This window comes from Nyctereutes procyonoides, unplaced genomic scaffold (assembly GCF_905146905.1).
Source record: "Nyctereutes procyonoides isolate TBG_1078 unplaced genomic scaffold, NYPRO_anot_genome, whole genome shotgun sequence".
NCBI classification, from domain to species: Eukaryota; Metazoa; Chordata; class Mammalia; order Carnivora; family Canidae; genus Nyctereutes; species Nyctereutes procyonoides.
The window spans coordinates 73,426,162-73,448,265 of NW_026575140.1; the positions used below are offsets into that span (position 1 = coordinate 73,426,162).

At 53.4% G+C, this 22,104-nt stretch overlaps 1 protein-coding gene across 1 annotated transcript in view; it reads right to left on the minus strand.

Moving 5' to 3' along the window:
* Positions 1-1,690: 1,690 nt before the first annotated feature.
* Positions 1,691-22,104, minus strand: part of DSCAML1 (DS cell adhesion molecule like 1) — a 347,857-nt gene continuing 327,443 nt past the window's right edge. The window contains exons 21-34 of the mRNA XM_055305239.1: positions 20,607-20,746; positions 14,822-14,975; positions 12,500-12,617; positions 11,980-12,143; positions 11,651-11,749; positions 10,783-10,971; positions 10,025-10,312; positions 8,423-8,578; positions 6,539-6,569; positions 6,291-6,409; positions 5,851-6,003; positions 5,251-5,445; positions 4,453-4,764; positions 1,691-2,716 (exon numbers count right to left, since the gene is read on the minus strand). Coding sequence (XP_055161214.1) covers positions 2,241-2,716; positions 4,453-4,764; positions 5,251-5,445; positions 5,851-6,003; positions 6,291-6,409; positions 6,539-6,569; positions 8,423-8,578; positions 10,025-10,312; positions 10,783-10,971; positions 11,651-11,749; positions 11,980-12,143; positions 12,500-12,617; positions 14,822-14,975; positions 20,607-20,746 — 2,594 coding nt within the window. The 3' untranslated portion in view covers positions 1,691-2,240. The remainder of the gene's footprint in view (positions 2,717-4,452; positions 4,765-5,250; positions 5,446-5,850; positions 6,004-6,290; positions 6,410-6,538; positions 6,570-8,422; positions 8,579-10,024; positions 10,313-10,782; positions 10,972-11,650; positions 11,750-11,979; positions 12,144-12,499; positions 12,618-14,821; positions 14,976-20,606; positions 20,747-22,104) is intronic.

A 22,104-nucleotide genomic window follows, 5' to 3' on the forward strand; every position in this document is an offset into this window, starting at 1 on the left:
CTCAGGGCCTGGCACACAGCACAGGGCTCTGCAATGTACTGTCATGATTGGGCTCCCCTCTGCAACCTCAGGCAGGTGGCTCCGTTCTACTCCAGCCTCTGGGGACCTGTTCATCCTCTCATGCTGGTCCAACTGGGTCTGATTCGTGTTTCCTGGTGTCCAGTGGAGGGTTCTAGAACCAAGTTCTAGAAAGGACTGGATCGTCGTGCTTGCAGTTTGGGAGGTGACCTGCAGATGGCACACGCAGCCCTGGAGGAGCCCTGTCTTCCCGCCGATGGAAGGGGCTGGGCAGTCAGCAGGTGCCTGGCCCTTCTCACTAGTCTCATTACCGCTGTTAGCCGGTTCTCCCAGCTGGGTCCTGAGCGGGGGTGGGGGGCTGAGATGGAGTTTCCCCTCGGGCCAGAAATCACCTAGGAGCACAGGCCTCTGCCCCCTTCCCTCTCGCGATGGCTATCCCCTTACCTTGCACTGGAGACACTCACGGGCCAGGCTCCTCCGTCTCCCAGATTCCCTGGGTGCTAAAGTTGTGTATGAGGAAGGAGTCACTTTTTGGAAAGTGTTTCTATTAAAGGTCATGCCTCCCAGGCAGGATCTCACTGTGGCCCAGAGGGACAGGGACAGCCCACCGGCAACCTGCACAAACCCCTCCCTCCCTCTCCAGCACTCCGGTCCCCTTCCCAGTACCTCCTCTCTGCTTCCAGAGGACAGCAGGCCCCAGACTCACCTTCCTTCCAGATTCCCGATCCACAACTCAGCCTCGACCTGAGGCACTGGCCCCCCCTTTGTACTTCTTCGGTGCATGTGCTTTTCACCCCGGGGTTCCGGCCCTGGTGGAGGGAGGAGGGAGACTGCGACCTCTGGTCTCTCCCTCTCCTCTGTCTACTCAAACCTTCACTGTCCTTGGAGGCCCGGCCCACCCAACCTCTCATGCCTTTCATCAGATACGGCCCCTCTGCACACCTGCATGAGTGCACGTTTCCTTCCACCTGGCAACCGGATTGCCAGCTCCTTCCAAACCAGGTGAGGTACCTAGTGTGCCTGCTGGCCTGATTCTCTTTCGGTGCAGCTCCATTTCCCTCCTCCATGAGGCCCTTTCACCTTTCCAGCCTCTGATGACCTCACTCCTTCTCCTTGGCCTTACCATGCCCTAAAGTTCAGCCCAGAATTTCGGGATCTGGCCAGAGCCCCAGGGCATATAGAATCTCTTTCTCCCCTTCCCAGTTTGTAGGTACCTCTTACAGAACTTAAGTGCACACTTGTGGCTTGCCTCGCTTTGCTTCTTGGGCTACCCTGTGTTCTCCCGGAGGAGAAAAGTCAGCAGACACCTGTCCCCATATCCGCCAGACCAGGCTCCCCAGAGCTCTCAGCAAGGTTGCCCAATTTTAGAGATAAGCTGGCCCAGAGGGGCTCAGGAGCTTGCTCAAATTCACACAGCTGGCCCCCTTGAGAGGCCAGCCCAGGTCTGCAAACACAACAGGTACTCAAGGATGCAGTTGGCTAATTGAAAGCCTTTAAAAAAGTTTAACCTGCTGAGTTAAAGCCGGAACTTCTCAAAGTGTCTCCAGGAGAGATAAAGGGGCCAGGTAGAGGGGACTTTCCTTTCCACCCGCCCTCCCCACTGGCCCTTGCCAGATGGGAAAAAAGCTACCATGTAGAAACATAACCTTTATTGCACACGGCGCTGGTTTTTTTTTCATAGAAAAAGGTATTAACACATAAGCATCTGCAAATTGAAGCAACTCCTGGTTTTCTTGGAACAGTAAAATCGCATGCAGTGTCTCTGAGTCGGGATTTTGGTCTTTGTCAAAACCACCTAGACAGAAGGGAGGGTGAGTGAGTAGGAGGGAAAAGTTGCTGAATCTTCCTGCCTCTGTCTCAAAATAAGGTGAGAGAAATATATAGATATATAGCTTGTCGCTGTGTGCCCATCTCCCTATATATGTATATATATCTCTCCACGCGTATTTGTGGGGCCGGGGGGGGGGTTGGGTGGGGGTTGATTTGTACTGTCAAATTCTTTGTGCCCTGGCTTCATGGAGAAGAAAATAGTTTCATTTGTACAAAAGAGTTCTATGTACAAGTGTTCATGACTTGGGGGGGCGGGGCGGTTTCTTTTCGTCGTTGGTTGGTTTTTGTCTGTCAGTTTAATATAAATAATGCAGGAAAACAGCCAAGTTGGTGTGTGAGGGCCGGAGGTGCAGACGGGTCCGAGCGTAGGGCTGCTTTTCTCGCGGTGCCCCCTACACCAGGGTATAGGATTTGGAGTAGGCCCCCGCCCCCTGCTTCTGAGACCTCCCCACCCCCGATGTGCTCATCTCGAGAAGCGAGTCCCTGGAACCCCCCATTTTGGTGTGTGGGCCCCCGGCCCGCGGAGGCTCGGTGCTGGGGGCCGGAGGGGCAGCACTGGGGGCGGCAGGGGGCTCGGCAGGGGCCGGGCCGGGAGCCGGGGGGGCCGTGCCGGCTGGGGGTGCTGGCATGGCCAGAGTCCTCTGAGGTAAAGTGGCTGTGGAGGCGGCAGCAGGGGCCCCTGGATGCGGGAGGCCCAAGGGCTTGCTGGCAGGGTCCAAGGTCAGGTGGCGAGCCTGGGTGTGGTAGGTTCGAGCCAGGTTCCGGATGGAAGCCTCTCGGGGTGGGACCACGGGACAGGGCTCACGGCCATCTGCCTTCCGGAAGAAGGCCTCCGACTTGGCATACAGGGGCAGGTTACAGTAGTCACCTGGAATCACAGAAGCAGAAAACGTTGGAGGCAGAGGCCTCTGGGAACCAGCTTGTCCATCCTACCCGACTCCCCAAGCTCTTCCCTGATCTGACCTAGGAGTCCCTGTACGAGCTAGGCAGGGAAGAGTCCAGAAAAGATCAATTACTTGACCAGATCTCTGAGCCTGCAGAGCATCACATTTCCCTACAGGGTTACTGTGAGTACCGGATGAGATAAAGCAGGGGAAGGGCCTCAACACGGTGGCGGGCACACATGGCAGTGGTTCAATAAATTGATACTTCTTGCTGAATGACCGATTTGGGCTGGTCAGCTTCAGCTGGTGGACAGTTGTTTTCATTTCTGAAAACATGACTTCCTAAGAGCTCTGGCCGTTAGAAAAGTTTTCTTTATCCCGAGGAGGGGATGCTCGTCACGCCCCATGTTGAGCCTTCCGAGGACCCACACAGCAAGCGCTCCCGCCACCCTTCACTGCCTTTCCCACAGCAGCCTTCCAGATGTCTGAAGTCAGCTGTATTTCCTCATCCCTCTCCTTTTTTCCAGGTGGTATGTTCCTGATTTCTTAAACCGCCTCCATATGACAGGCTTTTAGGATCTCCATGTCCTGATCCCTGGGCTCTGTGAGCATCCTTGCCTGTAAATGTGCCTCTAACCTATTGACTGTGTTAGGATCTTTCTTTACATGATCTCATTTAGTCCTTGCAGCCCCCTGGATAGGTGAATACCTGCCTACAAGAGTGCCTGGGTGGCTCAGTGGTTGAGTGTCTGCATTTGGCTCAGGTCCTGATCCCAGGGTCCTGGGATTGAGTCCTGCATTGGGCTCCCTGCAGGGAGCCTGCTTCTCCCTCTGCCCATGTCTCTGCCTCTTTCTGTGTCTCTCAGGAATGAATAAATAAAAAATCTTACCCTCCCTCCCAAATCTGCCTACATTTTGCAAGTGAGAAAACTGAGCTTCAGAGAGATTAAGTAATTTGCCCCAATTCACCCAGCTAGAAGGGGGGCAGGGATGCCATTCAGGGCTGCTGATCTCCAGAGACCTTGTACTTTGTCACCCTGGGCTCTTCTCTAGATGACCCTGAGTGCCCTGATTAGCACGGCCACTTAGCGAGGCCAGTAGCCAGCAGACTAGACCCTGCATGGTGTGACATGACGGTGTGGTTCCAGGGTGTGGTTCCAGGGTCTGCAGATGGAACCTCACACGCCCTCTGGGTATCATACAGCTGCCCCACCAACCCTGAAGGGCATATGCTCTGGCCAGGCTCCTGGGGTCACATGGTTCCCAGTCAGGTGAGGTCATTGCCCTCATGAGGTTTGGTACCCCTGGGGCTGAGCTGCCAGGATTGCTCCTTTGGGTCTGGGACAATTTTGAATTGGCACTGAGACCGATGGCCATTGGGCAGCAGACCCCCCTAACGGCTGCCCCTCACTACTGACATAGCTGCAGAGTAAGGGAATGACCACTACGTCCTGTGACCCTGCTACGTGTCAGGCACGTACAGCCTTTCTAGTGCTTACTACGACAACGCAGAGTATGTGCTGCCATTTGCATTTTACCAATGAGAAGATGAAGGCAGAGAGGCTGACTGGACGTGTGAAGAGGCTGAGCCAGGATGTGGACCCTGATCTCCCGAGTACTTGCTCTGCGCTGCCTGCCCCCCGAGGAGCCCTGCCGGGCTGGCCGGCCCCAGGTGCCCGAAGGCCGGGGCTGCAGTGGGGGAGGTGGGCCAAGCACTCACTCTTGCTGGCCCGGTGCGGGATGGGCACAGCCACGTTCTTGCCTCGGTCGGCATCCTGGGGCTTGGGCGGGGAGGCAGTGAAGCGACAAATGCCGGGCTCTGAGGGTGTGCTCATGGACGTCATGCTGTCCGCATTCTCGTTGGTGCCCGTGGTCATCTGGTCAGAGGAGCTGTCCGAGATGAAGCACTCGGTGATCTCGAACTTGGCGTGCTGTAGCTGCTCCTCCAGCTTGGCGTGCTCATAGGCCCGCGCCAGCTCCTCGTAGGTGGAAGAGGCGCTCTCGGTGGACACCATGCTGTTCCGTCCTTTGTCTGGAGACACGGAGTTAGGAGGAAATGAGGGGGTCGTGGGGAGGAGGGTCTCCTCTGACCAGCCTGACCAGTTCCCCTACCCTTGAGCCCGGCAATCATCTCCACAGACCCCGCTCTGCCCCTGGGAAGGCGGCCGTGGTGACAGAAGGGGGGTCTTTGGCAAGTCAAGGGCAGAAGGTTTTCCATTCTTGAAAATGGGCACGCACCCCCGGAACACTCCACTTCTTCTCCAACAAACATCACGTGCACCATTTTCTCTGACCTCTCTTGGGACAGCAAAATGAAATCCTTGACTAAGCAGAGCTTGGCGAGCTCAAGTGTTTCTGTGCCAGCCACATGTAAGTCAGTGGCCGGCTGGAAGCGAAAGTGACTTGTGCCCTGGACCCCACGAGCTGGTGGGTGGGACTGGGAACGTGGGAGAGGGAGCTGGCTGGTGGGGGAGCTGGAGGAGAGAGAGCACGGCTGCAGGCTGAACCCTGGGCTCACCTGTGTCCTGGGAGAGGCTGGCACTGTAGCTGTCACTCTCAGTGACAGTGACACCGTGCTGGGATCCCACGGTGCGCCAGTCAGAGGTGAGGGTGCGGGCAGGTGTGGAGGCCTGGCACTTGGTCAGAGTCCACTGGCTTGAGTACCGGTTCCGGGTGCTGTGGGCTGACTTCACGTTCTTCCTGGACACTGGATCTGCCCAGAGGAAGCAAGAGCTAGTGCCTCCAGAGGGCACTCAGCCTCGGGCAGCTGGCACTTACCAGAAGGGCAGTGGGGAGCAAGGGAGGAGGCAGAGACAGCCACAGAAGCTCCCTGGGGGATGCTGGGCATGCTGCCTTTCCTGACCACACAGCTGGCCCCGGAGGAGAAGAGCAACAGTGGTGAGGTGTGGGGGCAGTGGGTGGCATCCTGGTCCTCTGCACCCACCCCATCTTTTCCTTTGGCTTGGGGAAGAATGTCACGCCCTGTCCTGCTGCCTCCATTCTTCCATGCTGCTCTGAGCCTCCCATTCCACCCCGTATCTTTTTTCACCTGTGTCCCATGCTATGCCCAGAACACCCTGTTAGGGAGGGGGTATATCTCCCTGGGGATAAGGCATACTGGTGCCTGGCCGGATGTCAGACATGTCGATGAGGGGTCCTGTGCTCTGGATGAGGGCTGGGTGGTGCAAGGAGACACCAGTGCAGAAACTCTGCGGGTTGACAGCTTGGCTGAACTCAGCATCCGTCACAGGGATGGTGGCTTTGTCATCTCCTGGGGGAAGAAGGACAATGGGTAAGAGTCCTTCTCTTTGGACTTCCCAAATTTCTTTTTTGTCTTTATTCAATGTTGAGATGCAGAAAGGACAGAATAATTCTTGCAGTGAGACAAAGGAGGAAGCTCAGCCCTCAAGAGAAGCTTTGGTGAGTTCTGAGGTTGCTGAGTTGTGAATGCGGCTGCTGCTAGACCCCTGGGCACTGCTGTAAGGGCTGGGGGCTGCCCTTTGTCGGCTGTGGCCTGAGGAAGACCAGGACAGGGAACTTGTGGCACCTGTCACTCACCCAGCTGCTTGATGCCCTCCTTGTCCTCGATGAGCAGCTGGACCCTGGGAATGTCAATGTGTAGCCGCGGGCCTTGGGGTGGCCCCTTCACAGGGGTGTCAAAACTTCGGTTGTTCTTACTGTGGGGAGAAGGATCAGAGGCGGGTGACTCAGTAGCCACAAGGGGCTGGGGGAGAGGGTGTTGCAGGACAGTGGGGGTCCTAGAAGCCTGTCCTCTGCAAGGGAGGAAACAGCGATGTGACACCTACCTTATCAACATTTCTGCCAGACTCTTTGCATCTGCAAAACAGTAGAGAGAGGGACTGGGTGAGAATGGCGTCTGAGCGGGATGCAAACTGGAAGAGGCATAGGGAACAAGGTGGGAGAATTTCCTAGACTGGGACCAGGGCTGGTCTCCTGGGAAGAAGGAGACATGAAAGGCCCTCTAAAATAGTCTAACATAGGATAAGCTCTGGCTGCTGCTGACACAAGATTTGGCTCAGGTCTGTTTTTCTTTCCTCAGATTTTTATCTAATAGGGAGGTCCTTCCCAGAGGAGAGGGTATATAAAGTGCTCCATCTGTTTCCTGAATTGACTCTAATTAAACAAGACATCATAGCAGGCTGGGAATGGGTACCAGTGGAGGGTCTATCCTCAGTTATCTTCTGGGAAGAGAAGAGAGTGGAGGATGCAGTAGAAGTGGTCAATGGGCATCCTCAGATGACTATCAACCAAGAGGCTTTATGTCTTCCTCTTGGGTATCTGTCCCTAAAAAGTCATGGACGAATTTGGGGGTCCCTGCTTTGTCTCCAGAGAGGCCTTGAATAGGATCAGGATCTCAGGTTAGGAATTGACAAAAAAAAAAAAAAGGCAGCAAGGATCTAGTTAATGCATTAGACCTCTGATGAGAATGAGAATTATAAGAATTATCTGTCAGAATGAATCTAGTTGCATGTATGTATCCAACCATTGACTCACCCATCCATCCATCCATCATTGATCCATTTACCTGTCAATCTATTCACTTCTCCCCCCACCCATCCAGTCACTCATCCAGCATCCACCCATTCAACTATCCAGCCATTCAACTATCCATCCATCTACCCAATCTTTCATACAATCATCTATTATCCATCCATTCAAATATGCATGCATCCATCCGTCTACCCATCGGCCCAACCATTAATCCATTCAACCATCAATCCACCTAACTATCTAATCATCCATCTGTCCGTCCATCCATCCACCACTCCTCCATCTATCTATCCATCCAACCACCTATCTATCCAACCATTCATTTAGCCATTCATCCAATCATCCTTCCATCCAACCATCCAGTCATCCTTCCAATCATCCAACCATTCATCCACCAACTCCTAAACACTCTAGGTAGTGTTACTAATCCCCTCTTCTGTGCTACGACTGTACTCTGGCTTCTCACATTAAACCATGAATTCTATGAGGACTAGACTATGTTTCATAAGACGATGGACTGTTCCTTCTTCATTCATCTTTGTATCTCCAATGTCTGGCAGTATCTACAATACAATAGATGTTCAATAAATGGTTTCCAAATGAGTGAATGAGCATCTGTTAAGCAACTACTAGGTGCCAGACACTGCACTAGTCCCTGGGAAAATCAAGCGAAGGAAGACCCATTCATGCCAATCTATGGAATCGTAGATTGGGAGAGGGTGATATTCAAAATATTTAACATCTGACATGTCATAGAAGCCACACAGTCAGAACTGAGCAAGGTCCTAGAGACCACTTGCAGGTCTATGCTTTAGTGGCCAGTCCCTAGAAGAATCTCAGGGATCCTGTGAAAGAGAAGGAGCATCCAGGGTAGAAGGGAGTAACAATTATTTACCAAACAAATAACATGGAAATGTTTCAATATTTTAACCAATATTGCTTTACCAGTGTGTACCTCTAAAATTCAGCCCTCGTTAGGTCAGGCACAAAGTCTTGGGTCAGGCACAGAGGAGGAAGCACTGAGAGCTAAAGATTCAGAAGGTTGGAGAAGCAGCCCTCCCTTCAGTGGGACACAGGCACTCTCTCTTGTCCAGATGATGCCACAAGCCAATGAAAGGTGGCCAGTGTGGCTGAGGGTCAATACTCCCTCCCTCGAAGCCTGTAGGAAACTCGCCTACCTCGGAGACGCTTCAGCCGCTTTTCCTTCCTCTTCTTGCGAACGATGAAGAGCAGTGCCACCCCCAGGGTGGCCAGGATGACCGGGCAGCCGATGGTGAACAGCTTCTTCACATCATCTCCCTCACCTTGAGCAGACTTGATGGGAGGGATGGTACCTGAATGGGGTGAGGAAAGGAGTCGGATGTCCCTTATGAGTAGGGTCTGCTCAGAGTCCCCTGGGTGGGGTCACCTTTGAACCTCTCTTGCTGCTCTTGGATTCATTCTGACCTCCACTTCTTGGCACAAAGCCCCAATCCTCCCACTTTACTTCCCCAAATTCTTGTACGTCAGGAACAGATGAATAGTCGTGGAGTTTTTACGCTGCATCATGATACCGATGACCCCGTGGGCTTATTTTAGAATTATCCCAAAGTCTCTCAGAGAGAGTCTCCTGCCTGTTGGAGTTCAGTGGTCATTTCGAAAGGGTGAACTGACCAGCTTAGATTCTGCCATCCAGCTCGTAAAGTGGGGGAGGGGAAGTGAGATTCACAGAGAAGTCAGAGCAGTGGGATCCCTGGGTCTCAACGCCCATGGGCGAGATCTGCTAACCTTAGGTGCCGGCATGGGGTCAGTAAGTTCTGCTGACATAGCCCCCTGCAAAGTCCGATCTGTGCCTGTTTCAGTGCCTTGCATAAGAGCCATCTCCTGTATGAAGCCTTTCTTGTTTGAGCCTATCCCCCTCTGATACCACTTTTATTCTGTTTCCTTAACACCTAGGGAGCATTACTTTACTTTATGGCAACTGATCTCTATGAATTCAGCCTTCTATGTGTCCTTAGTGTATGCGTGCACCTGTGCATGTGTGTATGCATGTGGATGTGAGTGCATGAGTGTGTGTGCATGTGTACGAAGTGCCCCATACAGCAGACACCAGTTAGTGCTTACCAAATACCGTGTGCTCATCCACACCTCCCAGACTTCCCGGCAGTTAGAACCACATAACTAGTTCTGGACAACAGGGTGGCAGCAGAAGTGCTGAGCATCACCTCTTGGCCAAGGCAGTGAAGAACTGGGATGCCTTTTCTACCTCGCTCTTCTTGGTGAGCTTGGAGGCTACACGTTCAAGACGGCATAGCTAAAAGATGGTGGCCAGCCAAGCCTCACAAGATGTGACGGGAGCAAGAAGCAAATCTTTACTGGGTTAAGCCCTGCAGCTTTCCGTGTCTATCTGTGTGTAGCCCAGGCTATCCCATCCTGGCTAACGCACCATATTAAATGCAGAGGGTCCTCAGGGGACAGGGCCTCAGCTACCCCCCTACATCATACTCTCCATCTCTCCTAAGCAGCGGAGAACAGGATCGCACCTTCAAAAGACCCTCTATCTTAGTGTGATGGGTTTGCTTATCAATCTGTATTGGCCACTGGTGCCCTTGCTCACCCGCCTGCCCCCTTACTGGTCTGCTGCTCCCTAGGCCCACTCCTCTCCCTGTCGCTGGCCTTTTCCTGGGTGGCAGTCCTATTTTTTTTATATGTCCTCTCTTTCATGCGTCCACCCCTCTGCAGGCTCCCCGGGGACACCTCGCTGCGGCCCCAGTGCCACCCCTCCCACCAGCCCCACTCACTGCCGTCGTAGTCCAGGGTGGCGAACTGGGCGGTCTCGTTGCCGCAGCCGGCGCTGTTGCAGGCCCGCATGCGCAGCTCATACCATGTGGCCTCCCGCAGCTCGGTCAGAAAGACCTCCCCGGAGCTGTTGGCCCGCAGCCCCTGCCAGGCCCAGGTGCCCTTGGGCCGGTACTCCAGCACGATGGCTGTGATAGGGCAGCCCCCGTTGTTCCAGCCCTGCAGGTTAAGCCGAGCATGCGTGGAGTTGATGTGGGTGAATAGGTGCTGGTCTTTGCTGAAGGAGGGCTCTGGGGGGCCACAGGGAGAAAGCGAGGTTAGAGACGGAGAGGAGGAGGAGGAGGGCTCATTCATCTGCACTGGGGCCAGCCGGGGGTTCTGGGGAGCATTGGTTGGCACAGATGGGGAGTAGGGATGCCCTGGGGAGTAGGGATGCACAGATGGGAGTAGGGATGCCCCAGGGGCCAGAGGAGGAGGGGGAAGAGGGATGGGCATGGAGAGAAGGCCTCAGCAAAGGAGGAAGAGACATGGGAAGAAGGAAGATGCTGCCACCATCTGCTACCGGGTCAGAGAGGTGGGGCCTGTTTCTCCTACTGCAATGGGCGATGGGCCGGGCTGCTGTCCGTGGTGGTGGGAACTAGGCTGAGTCTCTCCCTTCTCTCTCCGCCACTCCCCTGTGCCCTCCTTCCCCACCCCAACCACCTTCCATCCCCATATCCTGGGCCCATCTCTCCCCAGCTGGGTCATCGCATGGCCTCACCCCGCCCATGGGTCTTGGCCTCGATGATTTCACTGATGCGCCCGGAGCCCACGCTGTTCTTGGCTGCCAGCTTCACCTTGTACCACGTGCCACACTTGAGGCTGTCCAGCTTGAAGGACCGCTCGCCTGAGCTGATGAACACATCCTTCCACTCCTCGCTGTTGTCTACCGAGTACTGCAGCACGAAGCCTGCCCGGGAGGTTTGCCTGGCTCAGGGTGGGCAGGGCAGGGCCTGGGACACCCCAACAGGTGGCGTGGGGCTGGGCTCCCCGTAGGGGCAGAGTGGGGCCTTTGGTGATGGGGAGGGTGCAGATGCAGATTGGCCAAAAAGCCACAAGGAATTTAAAGCTCTTTCTTTAGCAGCCAAGGTGGGGAGGGGAGCAGAATACAGGGCTTTGAGGCTCAAAAGGGATCGTATTTAGACTCTACTACTTACGGGGGGGCGGGTGCTGACAGGATTAGGTCACTTGGGCACTTGTCATATCCCACCCCAGACCTCCAGAATCAGAATCTGCATTCTTTAAGATCCCCTGGTGATTCATGTGCATATTCAAGGTTGAGAAGCACTATCCAGTACATTTGTTACAGATTTGGAAACTGAGGCCCAGAGAAGAACACAGATTTCTTCAGGTTGGCACAGCTCACCAGCAGAATTGGTTTGGGCCTTCTAAAACCCGGACACCTACGCTGGTGGCTTTCTGTGGCACTTGGGTAACTTCCTTGTGGTTCCAATTGCCTCCCTCTCCAATCCCCCCCCCCCCCCCGCCTGCCATGGGAACAAGTGGTGGGAGTGGGTAGATCCCTTCCCCTGCTCCTGGGCCCAGAATTTCTTCCCTTCTTTCCCCCTCCTCATCCAGACCCCTCTCACCTCGGATGGAGCTGCCCCCATTGTCACCTGGAATCCAGGTCAGGGTGATGGACGAAGCGGAGGTTTTAGAGACAGTGAGGCGGGGCTGGTCCGGGGGAACTGTGTGGGAGAAAGCCACCAGCCCTCACCACAAAGGGTTAACACCGATGGTGGGAGCACGGGTATCCCAGCTGCTACTAGGGCCCGGGCCTGGCTTTCAGGCTCTCTTCCTGGGGCCTCCGCAGCTCCTGGTCCTCTCCATCCCTCCCGCCTCCTCCTCCTCCACATGGCACCTCTGTTCCACTAAGGGTCTGTCACTCAGGTGGCTGGGAGGCCTTCCAGGGTCTTACCTTGCACCAGAAGGTTGACGATGATGGTGTCGAAGCCCCCAGTGTTGGTGGCCGTGCACGTGTAGTAGCCTGAGTCCTCAGCCTTCACAGCACGCAGCAGCAGTGTGCCATTGGTATGGATGAGCCGGTGCCCGTCCATGGACACGGGGATGGCCGAGTCTTCACTGCAGGAGTTGGGGGGCAGAAATGGATTATGGTAAGAACCCCCTCCTCCTGTGGGCTCCACCAGGACTAAAGGGAAACAGGGATGGAGGTAGAAGGAGGCTTGCTAGGGGGTCTGGGACTCTTGGGGTTTTACCCAGGGCTTCCTGGGGATATCCAGTAACCCTGGCCTCTTCAAGCTCCCTTGGCAGCCAACAGAGGGGAGCCTGGGAGGCCAGGCCTGCATGGGAGAGCAGGAGCCATGTACTCAGCAGGGCCTCTGGTCAACTGAAAGGAGGGGTACCCGCTTCTCTTCTTCATGGCTCCTCTACTACACCCATGTCTGGGGTCCCCCATCCCTCCAGGGTCCCGCACACACCTATCCTTGGTCCACTTCACAGCCGGGGCTGGGTCACCCACTGAATTGCAAGGCAGTCGGACATCTTTCATCCAGGGGGTTGTCACGGTGCCTCCAAATGAGATGATCTTTGCTGGGGCTGCAGGGAAAGTGAACATGAAGGCCACCCCACTTCTACCCTCAAAACTGTACTGGCCTGCCTTTCATGGGGCTCTCCAAGTTTACAATTCAAGTCCCCCATCTCCTACCTGACCTCCACCCTGGGCTTGGGGCAGGGGTGGGTGCAGGTACTTTCAGATGAGAGCCTCTTATTCAACAAACATTGATCAAATAAATACCTTTTATGGGCCAGGCATCAGGTGAGGCTCTGAGGAGTCACAAAATGAACAAGGTCTAGTCCCTGTCCTCAAGGCGCTCATCATCCAAGAGGGGGACAGATACTTAAAAAATATCATTACAGAGTAAAAATACTGTGATAGGGGTAGGTACAAGTAACCGTGGGAGCAAATGGAGAGGAATGAACTCTGGTGGTTTAGTGGGGGTGGAGGGGATGGCTGGAGAGGCTTCTGGAGTTGGAAGCTTTGACTTGAATCTTTTTTTTAAGTAGGCTCCACACCCAGCATGGAGCCCAACGTGGGGCTTGAACTCACGACCCTGAGCTCAAGACCTGAGCTGAGATCAAGAGTCAGAGTCTCAACCGACTGAACCATCCAGTTAGAAGGCAGTGGGACATATGTGTTCTGGAGCATGAGAGAGATGACTGGGCCACAGACGCTGATGTGGGAGTCCACAGCAAGGTGACTGAGGTCACCAGGAGCTGGAATGCAGATGGACAGAGAGGAGGCAACAACACCCAGGCATGGTGGGGAGAGGAGCATCCCCAGGAGCCCCGGGGGCGCACTCAGGGGACCAGGATGCACAAGCGGCACCGTGGAAGGCAAGGCAGGCAAGGGTGATGCCAGCTACCCACATGGGGCTGCCGTAAGGACAGAAGAGGAAGACGTGTAGACGTGTCCTGGAAAGTACAGACTCTGGGGATGTGTCCTATGTAATGTCCTCAGGGAAGGGGCCAGGCTCTCCTGGGCTTCTGGGCCAGTGCCAGCTATCCTGGGGGCATCGTAGGTTCCAGGCCCCTGGGCTCCAGAAAGGATGAGCCCAGGAGAAGGGGCTGGTGGCACCCTGGAGGAGGGATAGGGGATGTTAGAAATGCTGGGGCGGGTGCCCAGGAGGAGCCCACCTCGGAGCCAGAAGGGCTAGTGCGCCATCGCTGCCGTTGGGACTGTTTGGTGGCCATGCCAGCCCTGCCTTAGTGCTTAACTGGAAAATGGAATAACCAACCCTGCTGGTAGGACGGGGAGGCCCCCTGCAGGCTCTCCATTGGGTGCCCGTGGACTCTGAGCCTGGGGCAGGGGAGGGTTGATGCCTCTTGTGTCCCCAGAAAAGGAAGCTTGTCACCCCAGGAAGGTGGCAGGGCCGAGGCAGGCACCGCCCCATCCAAGTCCTGGTCCTTGGGCCCCAGGGCCAGACAGTCAGGTGGCTGTGGGAGGAGGCCGGCCTGAGAAGGGGACCTTCCAGTGGAGGCTGGGAGTCAGGGTAGAGGACCTGAAATTCCCGGCTGGTTGTGGCTAAATGCCCCGTGGTTGGCCCCAGGGGTGGCCCCGGGGGTGGCGCAGAGGGCAGACGAGCAGCTGTGCAAGGCTGCCTCTTTGGCATTGGGGTGGGGCCTGAGAACTGTCATTCCCTGTAAAGTGGGGGGGTGCATATGCCCTGTGATACCCCTATGCCCGGGCCAGGGATTCGGTGGGGTGCTCCCTAAGAGCACACACAGTCTTGTTCACCCCTGCACACATCTAGCCCGGAGCCCTCCCTAAATGTCTGCTGCCCGAATGGATCAGCAGCCAGTGGCGCCACCTCTGCCTGAGGGGTCCAGGCTTTGAGATGAGGGGGATCCCTCTGTGGCTCTCTGCTCCGTGGAAGCAGTGAACCCCGCCACCACACCCTCCGAGGAGCTGAGCCTTGGGACAAACGTTCTGCCGTGAGCTGGGAGGAGGCTAATGCCCCTTCTTTCAATCCCCGGGTGGAGTTTGGAATGGGGGGACCGGGGTGCTCTGTGCCGTCCGCCCCTGGGGAGCTGTGGTGCCTGGAGCCTGTTGTGAGGCTTTCTGGGAGTCAGGGGGCAGCAGAGGCCCAGTCTTGGTGAATGCGGGAAGGAGGCAGGCGCCAGCCGGCTCCCCACAGCCAGGTCACAGAGAGAGAGGAAAGAGAGACCCCCTATTTGGGGAGAAGCAGAATTCTAGAAGGGGGCTTCCGGCCGCTTCTGTCCCTCCGGCCCTGGCTGCTCACCCTTGCCTGCAGGCTCAATGGTGACCTTCTCACTGCTGTTGCCCCGGCCAGCAGAGGTGACAGCGGCCACCCACAGCAGGTACTGCTGCCCGCGGTTCAGGTGCGCAATCCGGTAGAAGAGCTGCTCTGGACTCGTCTCGTACTCGCTGGGAGCCTGCGGGAGAGAGGCAAAGAAGTGCTAAGACCCCAGCTTCTGGGCCTCCAGCCTGTAACCCCAGCCTTCCTCGGGGACCTGGGCTCAGCGTAGTGGGTGGCCCAGTGTGGGGGGTGGCGGGATGGGGTGGGAAGAGGAGGCAGGATCCTGCCTCATTTGCCCTTTCTGGTTTAGGAGCAGAGTTTGTACCGGGCCTGGCCCTGGGGGCTCATGGGTCGGCCCTGGGGTGTGGCTGGGCCAGCCTCAGTTTACCTGTTTGACTGATCCAGACGCTGGCAAATGCGGCTCCAGGCCAGGGAATGTGAGTGTTTTGGGTGAGTGATGGAGGGAGGCAGGAGAAGGGGGAACGGAGGAAGGAGGGTCCCAGGAAGACCCTGACAAAAGGGAGGCTCTGGGAAGAAGCTAAATTATCACATTTGCCGTATTAGGGTTGTAGACACGCTCCTCAGCCTGTGCGGGCTCTGCTGGCTAATTACCACTCCTTCCTTCTTCTTCGGGAGCAAACCGTCCGGGGGAGGGTGGGGTGGGAGAGGCAACTCTGGAAGCTTCACTGGGCAACACTTTATTAATGATTATTAGTGGTATAGATCACCGTATGTATTTGTAGGTTATATAAATCTATAAATTTTTTTTTTAACCAAATGACAGTTTTGACAAGTTGCCAACAAAACAATATCGGATCCCAGTGGTTTTACCAGTTGCTTTGATGAAAAGATTATGTTGCCTTGGAAACCAGAGGCTCAGATATTGAAATGAATTTGAGAAGGAGCTTTTGATAAGCGCTAGTTTGCAGACCTCCTGTCAGCCCCTTCCCTGGTCCAGGCGGGATGGGGCGGACTTTCATTTTATTTTATTTTTTGGTCAGCCGCGGGGAAAGGAAAGGAGGACAGTACTAGGGCCTCTTTGAAATCAGGGCAGAAGTCTAGGGAGGGAGAGGAGCCCCCGGAACAGATGGGGGGCCCTGAGGCCAGAGGGAGCTAATAATTAGTTATCTCTGCAGTCACAGGATCTTGCGTGTGCACACACACACACACGCACACTCACGTGCACATGGACATGTAGATGCATTCATGCACATGCTGAGGGACAGACCTACAGACAGAGATGGTGTTAAAGAGGGGCATTTTCTATATCCCATGGGAGGGCTGAGGGGCCCAATGACTTACAACAGGAGAAAACCTCCTTTCTGGCCCCAGGCCACCTGCAGGCAAATGTTAGGGAAGAGGCACGGGCATTCCCTCAAAACACACAGAGCTCCTGGCAAACTGCTCCTCCTGCCTCCCTCATGGAGATTTGGCCTTGACCCAGGAAGTCCCTGCTGTGACAGGTGCAAGAGCCACCCTGAGCCCTGGTAGTTGGGAAGTCTTTTCAGGCAGCAACACCCAGGGGACGGTGTGTGTATGCGTAGTTCCTATCTGTGTCTGAGATAAGTGGCTTCCACACCCAGCCTGCCCTTCTTACTAGGTGTGTGTCCCATAGGTCATATAACTTTCTTTCTCAAGGTTCCCGGGGCCTCAGCTTTCTATCCTGTGAATTTAAAAGCAACACAGTTCTGCTTACCCTGTGTGGTTACAGAGAGCCACGAATGAGGCAAGGGGTGGGTGAGTCCTTTGTAGACTGGGGCATGTTCTTCTCCTGGCTCATTGTTCTGTGAGGACTGAGGTGTGCACGTGCATGTGTAGAGAAAAGTTGAGTGTACTTGTGTGTCAGTGTGTACCTGAGTGTACATTTGTGTCTACACAGGGCAGGAAAGGTTTGGCTTCCCTCTGAAGGTGTTAGAATCATATCCAGATCCTGAGGTCTTCCTTTTAACCCGGACTCCCCAAGAATCTCCTGAAATCATTTTTAAAAACACATAACCATACTCCCAAATAAAGTCCCAGTGAATCAAAGGTTAAAAAGAAAAAGGGAGAACTATGAAAATATTTGTCTTTCTCACCATAAGAATGAAGGCAAAAATCATAAATGGAAATGATTTGTAAGTTTGAATTCTATAAAAACAAAACCTATGGCACATCAAAAATAGTTTCAAAAGGCAAGCAGTGAACCGGCTAAAAGCCTGCAACCAATATGATTTAAAAATAGTTATTATCCTTATATGTAAAGAGCACTCACAAATCAATAAGACAAAAAACCAGGAATCACCCAAATGAAAAGTGGATAAAGGACATGAATTGACCATTACCCAAAGGAAAAAAAAAAAAAAAGAAAGCTAGCCAATAAACATATAACAACAATCAACTTAACTAATAAAGGAAAATACCTATAACAGGACAGCTTTTTTCAAATCCATCTGGCAAAAATGAAATATGTATAAAACCTTGTATTAGCATCAGCTAATCCCAGTAAATAAGAATGTACTTTTAATGCTGGTGGAGGTATAACTTGGTTCTAACTTTCTGAGGGGTAATTTACAAACATATATGCACGTCTTAAGAATATCCATACTTTTTGTGCCCCAGAAATTCCTATGGAAATTTACCCTAAGTAAGTAATAAAACAGATGCATAAAGACTTTTAGAATGTTCAATGAAGTATTATTTATAATATTGAATGCTGGAAAATAGATTAAATATGGAATGAGGGCACTGGTTAAATGGATTATATATATACAGGCATTCACGAACATGTTTGAAAAGAGTATTTGGTGGTGTGGGAAAGTGCCTACATACATTACTTGAAAAACACAGATTATATGACATTATGTAAAATTTCATTTTCATTTTATTAAAAAAAACCCCATAATATGTATACAGATCAAAAACTGGAAGGCTATATACCAAAACATTGCCAATGTTTACCTTTACAGAATGAGTACAGTAATTTTTGCTTTCCCCTCTATTCCTTTGTATATTTGCCGAATTTTCTACAATTATTTTGATAATCAGAGGAAAACAACAAATACATTAAAATGTTGGGTAATTTATTTATTTATTTATTTAATTTTTTAAAATTTTTATTTATTTATGATAGTCACAGAGAGAGAGAGAGACAGACAGAGACACATGCAGAGGGAGAAGCAGGCTCCATGCACCGGGAGCCCGACGTGGGATTCGATCCCGGGTCTCCAGGATCGCGCCCTGGGCCAAAGGCAGGTGCTAAACCACTGCGCCACCCAGGGTTCCCAAAATGTTGGGTAATTTAAAAAAAAAAGAAAATGTTGGGTAAAATTTCTAATGGAACTAAATGCAGCTCTGGCTGCCCCCTGGGGTGTCACTTCTGGAAGCCAGATGCAGTTCCCATCTATTCTGAGGATCGCACACATGCGTGTTCCTACGCTCTAGTATGTATGCACACGTTAAGACTCATGTGCGTTGCCTCTGACCTCACACTCATACCCACAGCTTTGCAGTGTCACACACATGCATGTATCCTCTAGGGCTCTTTCGGAAGTGAATTTGTAACGCAGTGTTTGGAATTTGGAATATATTTGTGCAAAGCGATAACATCACACAGGTGCATGTGGTGGTCAGGCCCCTGGGTCCCTCACTGAGGCATTCCCTGCCCCACAAGGTGGCTTAGCTGAAGTTCTCATCACACTAGCACACTGGCCTCTTGTGTGACACTGGCCCCTGGGGACACTCCCCAGGAGAGAGGATATGAAGAGAAACGCGGGGGACCCTGGGAGCTCTGTTCTGGGGCCTGGGAGAGAAGGCCCCAGCCGGTTGACTGGGGATTCCTGAAGCCTGAGTTAATGAGGAGGCTTTGTTGTCGGATGGCGAGCTGACTGCCCTGAAGCCACTCTTGGAATGAGTCCCCTCTCCCAACAGTTCATGAAGGGAAACCTGCCCAATGTCTAAGGGTTTACATTTGCCAGGCTGCTGGTAATTCATTCATCAAACATGTATTCAGTGACAATGATGTTGTAGGCACAGTGCTTGGCAGCTGGGGACCCAGAGATGAAAAGATGCTAACCCTGTCCTCACGGGTGCCACGGACCAGTGTGGGAGACAGCGACGTGAACAGCTAGTTGCCATCTGATGCAGTCAGTGTATGACAGAGGATGAAGAGCATGCCACGGCAGGGTCAGCAGGGGCAGGGGTGTGAGCTGTGAAGAGGCACAGCGGGCGTCCAGAATGGTGATGAGCTTAGAATGTGTGTGTGTGTGTGTGTGTGCATGTGTGTGCATGGGGTCAGGGGACAGGGACAGACAGCATGGCTAAAACACTGATTGGAAAACTGGCACAACCACCCAACAACGGCAGCGCATTCTCAACTGGACATGTGCAGACCCCATGGCTCAGCAGCTCCTCTCCTGGGTGGGTACACACTCAACAGGCACGCACGCCCACGTGCACTGGGAGACACACGTGAAGATGTGCACAGCAGCGCCGTATGTAACAGCTCCAAACTGAAAACTACTCAAATGCCTATCAATGGGAAACGAACTGGGTAAAACAATTCTATATACACGCACAGCGGAAGCCTACGCAGGAGTGACAGTGGACGACCTACAACCACACACAACAGTATGGATCAAATTCACAAATTCAAAATAACATCGAGTGAAAGAAGCCAGATAAATGGCACGACTTCACTTACATAACACACAAAAAGAGGCAACACTAATCTGAGGTCATGGTGGTTGTCACCAGGGCAGGGGGAGGGTGGTGACCAGAAGGGTCACGAGGAGGTCCTCTGGGGTGTTGTAATGTTCCCTGCTCTGGGCCTGCTTGCCCAGTGTGCCGTGAAAGTTCGCGGAGCCGTGCGCTACTGATAGGTTCACTTTTCTGCATAGGGGCTGTGAGGATGGACGGGAGGACACTGAAAAAGTCACTGAAAAAGACATTTCTGAGCTTCCCCTTCGGTAATAGAACTCTGGCCTCCCTGGCGTGGAGCCGGGCCACCTACGGCTCAGACGGTTATTCAGAAAGACCACAGGAAAGCCGAGCGGAGGAGGAGATGGCACAATTACGGAGCAATTTCAGGGCAGCGTTCCCGGCTGCCGGGAGCTCATCTGCAGATGCGTGGGCTGCCGTCCCATCACCAGCTGCCGGTGGAGGGAGAGGCCGGCCTCCTCCCGCGCCTCGCTCCCCACCCGAGATGTCCTGAGCACATGGTCTGGATCATACTCTGGGCCCGTCTGCCTCCCCCTAGACTGGACACCTCCCTGAGGACAGGTTCACTTGCTCGTGAGACTAGAACAGGTGTGCTCCAGAGTAGCCACCCAGCAGAACTTGGTGGCTGAGTGGCCGGGGATCATTAGGGAATGCAGAGGGAAGGATGCACATCGCAGGACATGGGTGCACAGACTGCACCCACCCTCATGGTCTCTTCACGCTCCGTAGGGCCCCTCTGAGCAGCTCGGCCCCTGGGGCCTGCTCCAGAGCTTCCTCGGCCACCCAGACCTGAGGAGCGGAGGCCTTGGTTTCCTCTCATGTCTGCTTGGTTGTGACCCCTGACTTGATGAAGCCTCCAGAACTTGTGACAACCTTGCAGCCTCTAGAACAGAGGACTGACCCAAAATGGACACCAGTAAGGCTTCAGCTACTCTTGGGTGGCCAACCCCGTTCTGATCCATGAATTCAGGTAGAAACACAGATATAAGTGCCCCCTGGTTTGGCCTGGAAGCCCATGAGAACTTTTCCCTTTCTCCTATCTCCCTCCTCATTCAACCCTGGGCCTACTTACCGGCTGGCCAGACCCTGGGCTGGAGCAGAAGATGGTGTACTTGCGGATCACCCCATTGGGTTTGGTTGGGGGGAGCCAAGACACAACCACGCTGCTGGCGGACGAAGGGACAGCTTTAATGCCAGCAGGAGGACCTGGAACTGAGTAGAGAGAAGGCCAGGTCAGTTTAGAGAAGGGAGCTCAGGGATGCCTGGGTTGCTCAGTGGTCCAGTGCCTGTCTTCGGCCCAGGGGGTGATCCTGGAGTCCAGTGATCGAGTCCCACATCAGGCTCCCTGCATGAAGCCTGCTTCTCCCTCTGCCCGTGTCTCTGCCTTTCTCTCTCTCTGTGTCTCTCATGAATAAATAAATAAAATCTTTTTAAAAATTTTAAAACAAAAGAGGAAGAAAAAAAAAGAGGAAGGAGCTCAGCCTTTGGGAAAGAATGACAGGGTGAGGTGAGGCAGAGCAAATCTGGGAGAGCTTCCTGGAGGAGGTATGCTTGAGCTGTGCTTTAAAGGGAGAAGTTCCAGCAGGTGAGGAGGAAGGTGATCATTTTGGACTTGTAACAAAGTCTCTGAGATGGAGGCAGTGGGAATGACCAGCTTTAAAACTATTTGGCCAGAACCAAGGACTCAGGATACTCAAAGAGAATTGGAACCCATGGGGAAATCACCTTGATTCTTACAACCTTAACCTGCTTCCTGCCTCAATGCTCGACTTGTTTGTATGGATGTTGGCCAAACAAATATACTGGTCACTTTGCTCTTTGGCCTATGAGCTCCTCAAGGCCGGGGGCTCCAGAGACAGAGTGGGCCTCCTCTGGAGGGTCAGGGGCTGGTGGTCAGCCAGTGAGTGACTGGTTTCCTGCCTTGTGCCCAGGGCACCGGCCCTGGGCTGCTGGCTAAGCCCTTTCTGTTCTCAGGAGGGAAAGTCTACTTGAGAATTGGCTGGGAAATTCATCCTAAGGGGATCCCAGTTCCTGTGGATTCTGTCCTACTGCTCCCACCTCTGCACCTGCCTGGTCCCACTGGGTCCCCTGGGTGCTGCTTGGGAGCCTGGAAACTTCTATTTTCAGCCCCCCCTTTGTCTCTCCCTTGTATTGCTGTGTATTTGTCTTCCCTCCTGGGAGCTTTACGTTCCTCTGAGGATGGTGATGGCAACCTCCTCAACTCATTTAGCCTCCTGAGTCTCCATTTCCCCACCTATATGATGTAAAAACATATAGTGATGGTTAGCCCTAATTAAAATAAAAGCACCTGGCACACGCCTGATATATAGAAGACACTCAATAAATGGTGATGATTATCATTTTTTTTTTTTGCATTCGTTGTCTCAACTCTGAGCTTCTAGCACCTACTACAATTTTTTTTTGTTAAAAATCTAGTAAGTGGTCAAGAGTTCCAGTCACATAAAATAATGATCCGTCATCACTATCCATCCAGGGGCCCTCCCCCTCCCCCCACAGCCATAGCCCTGTCATCTGCCCCTGCTAGTGTCTCTGTAGCTGTGGAGTGCAGG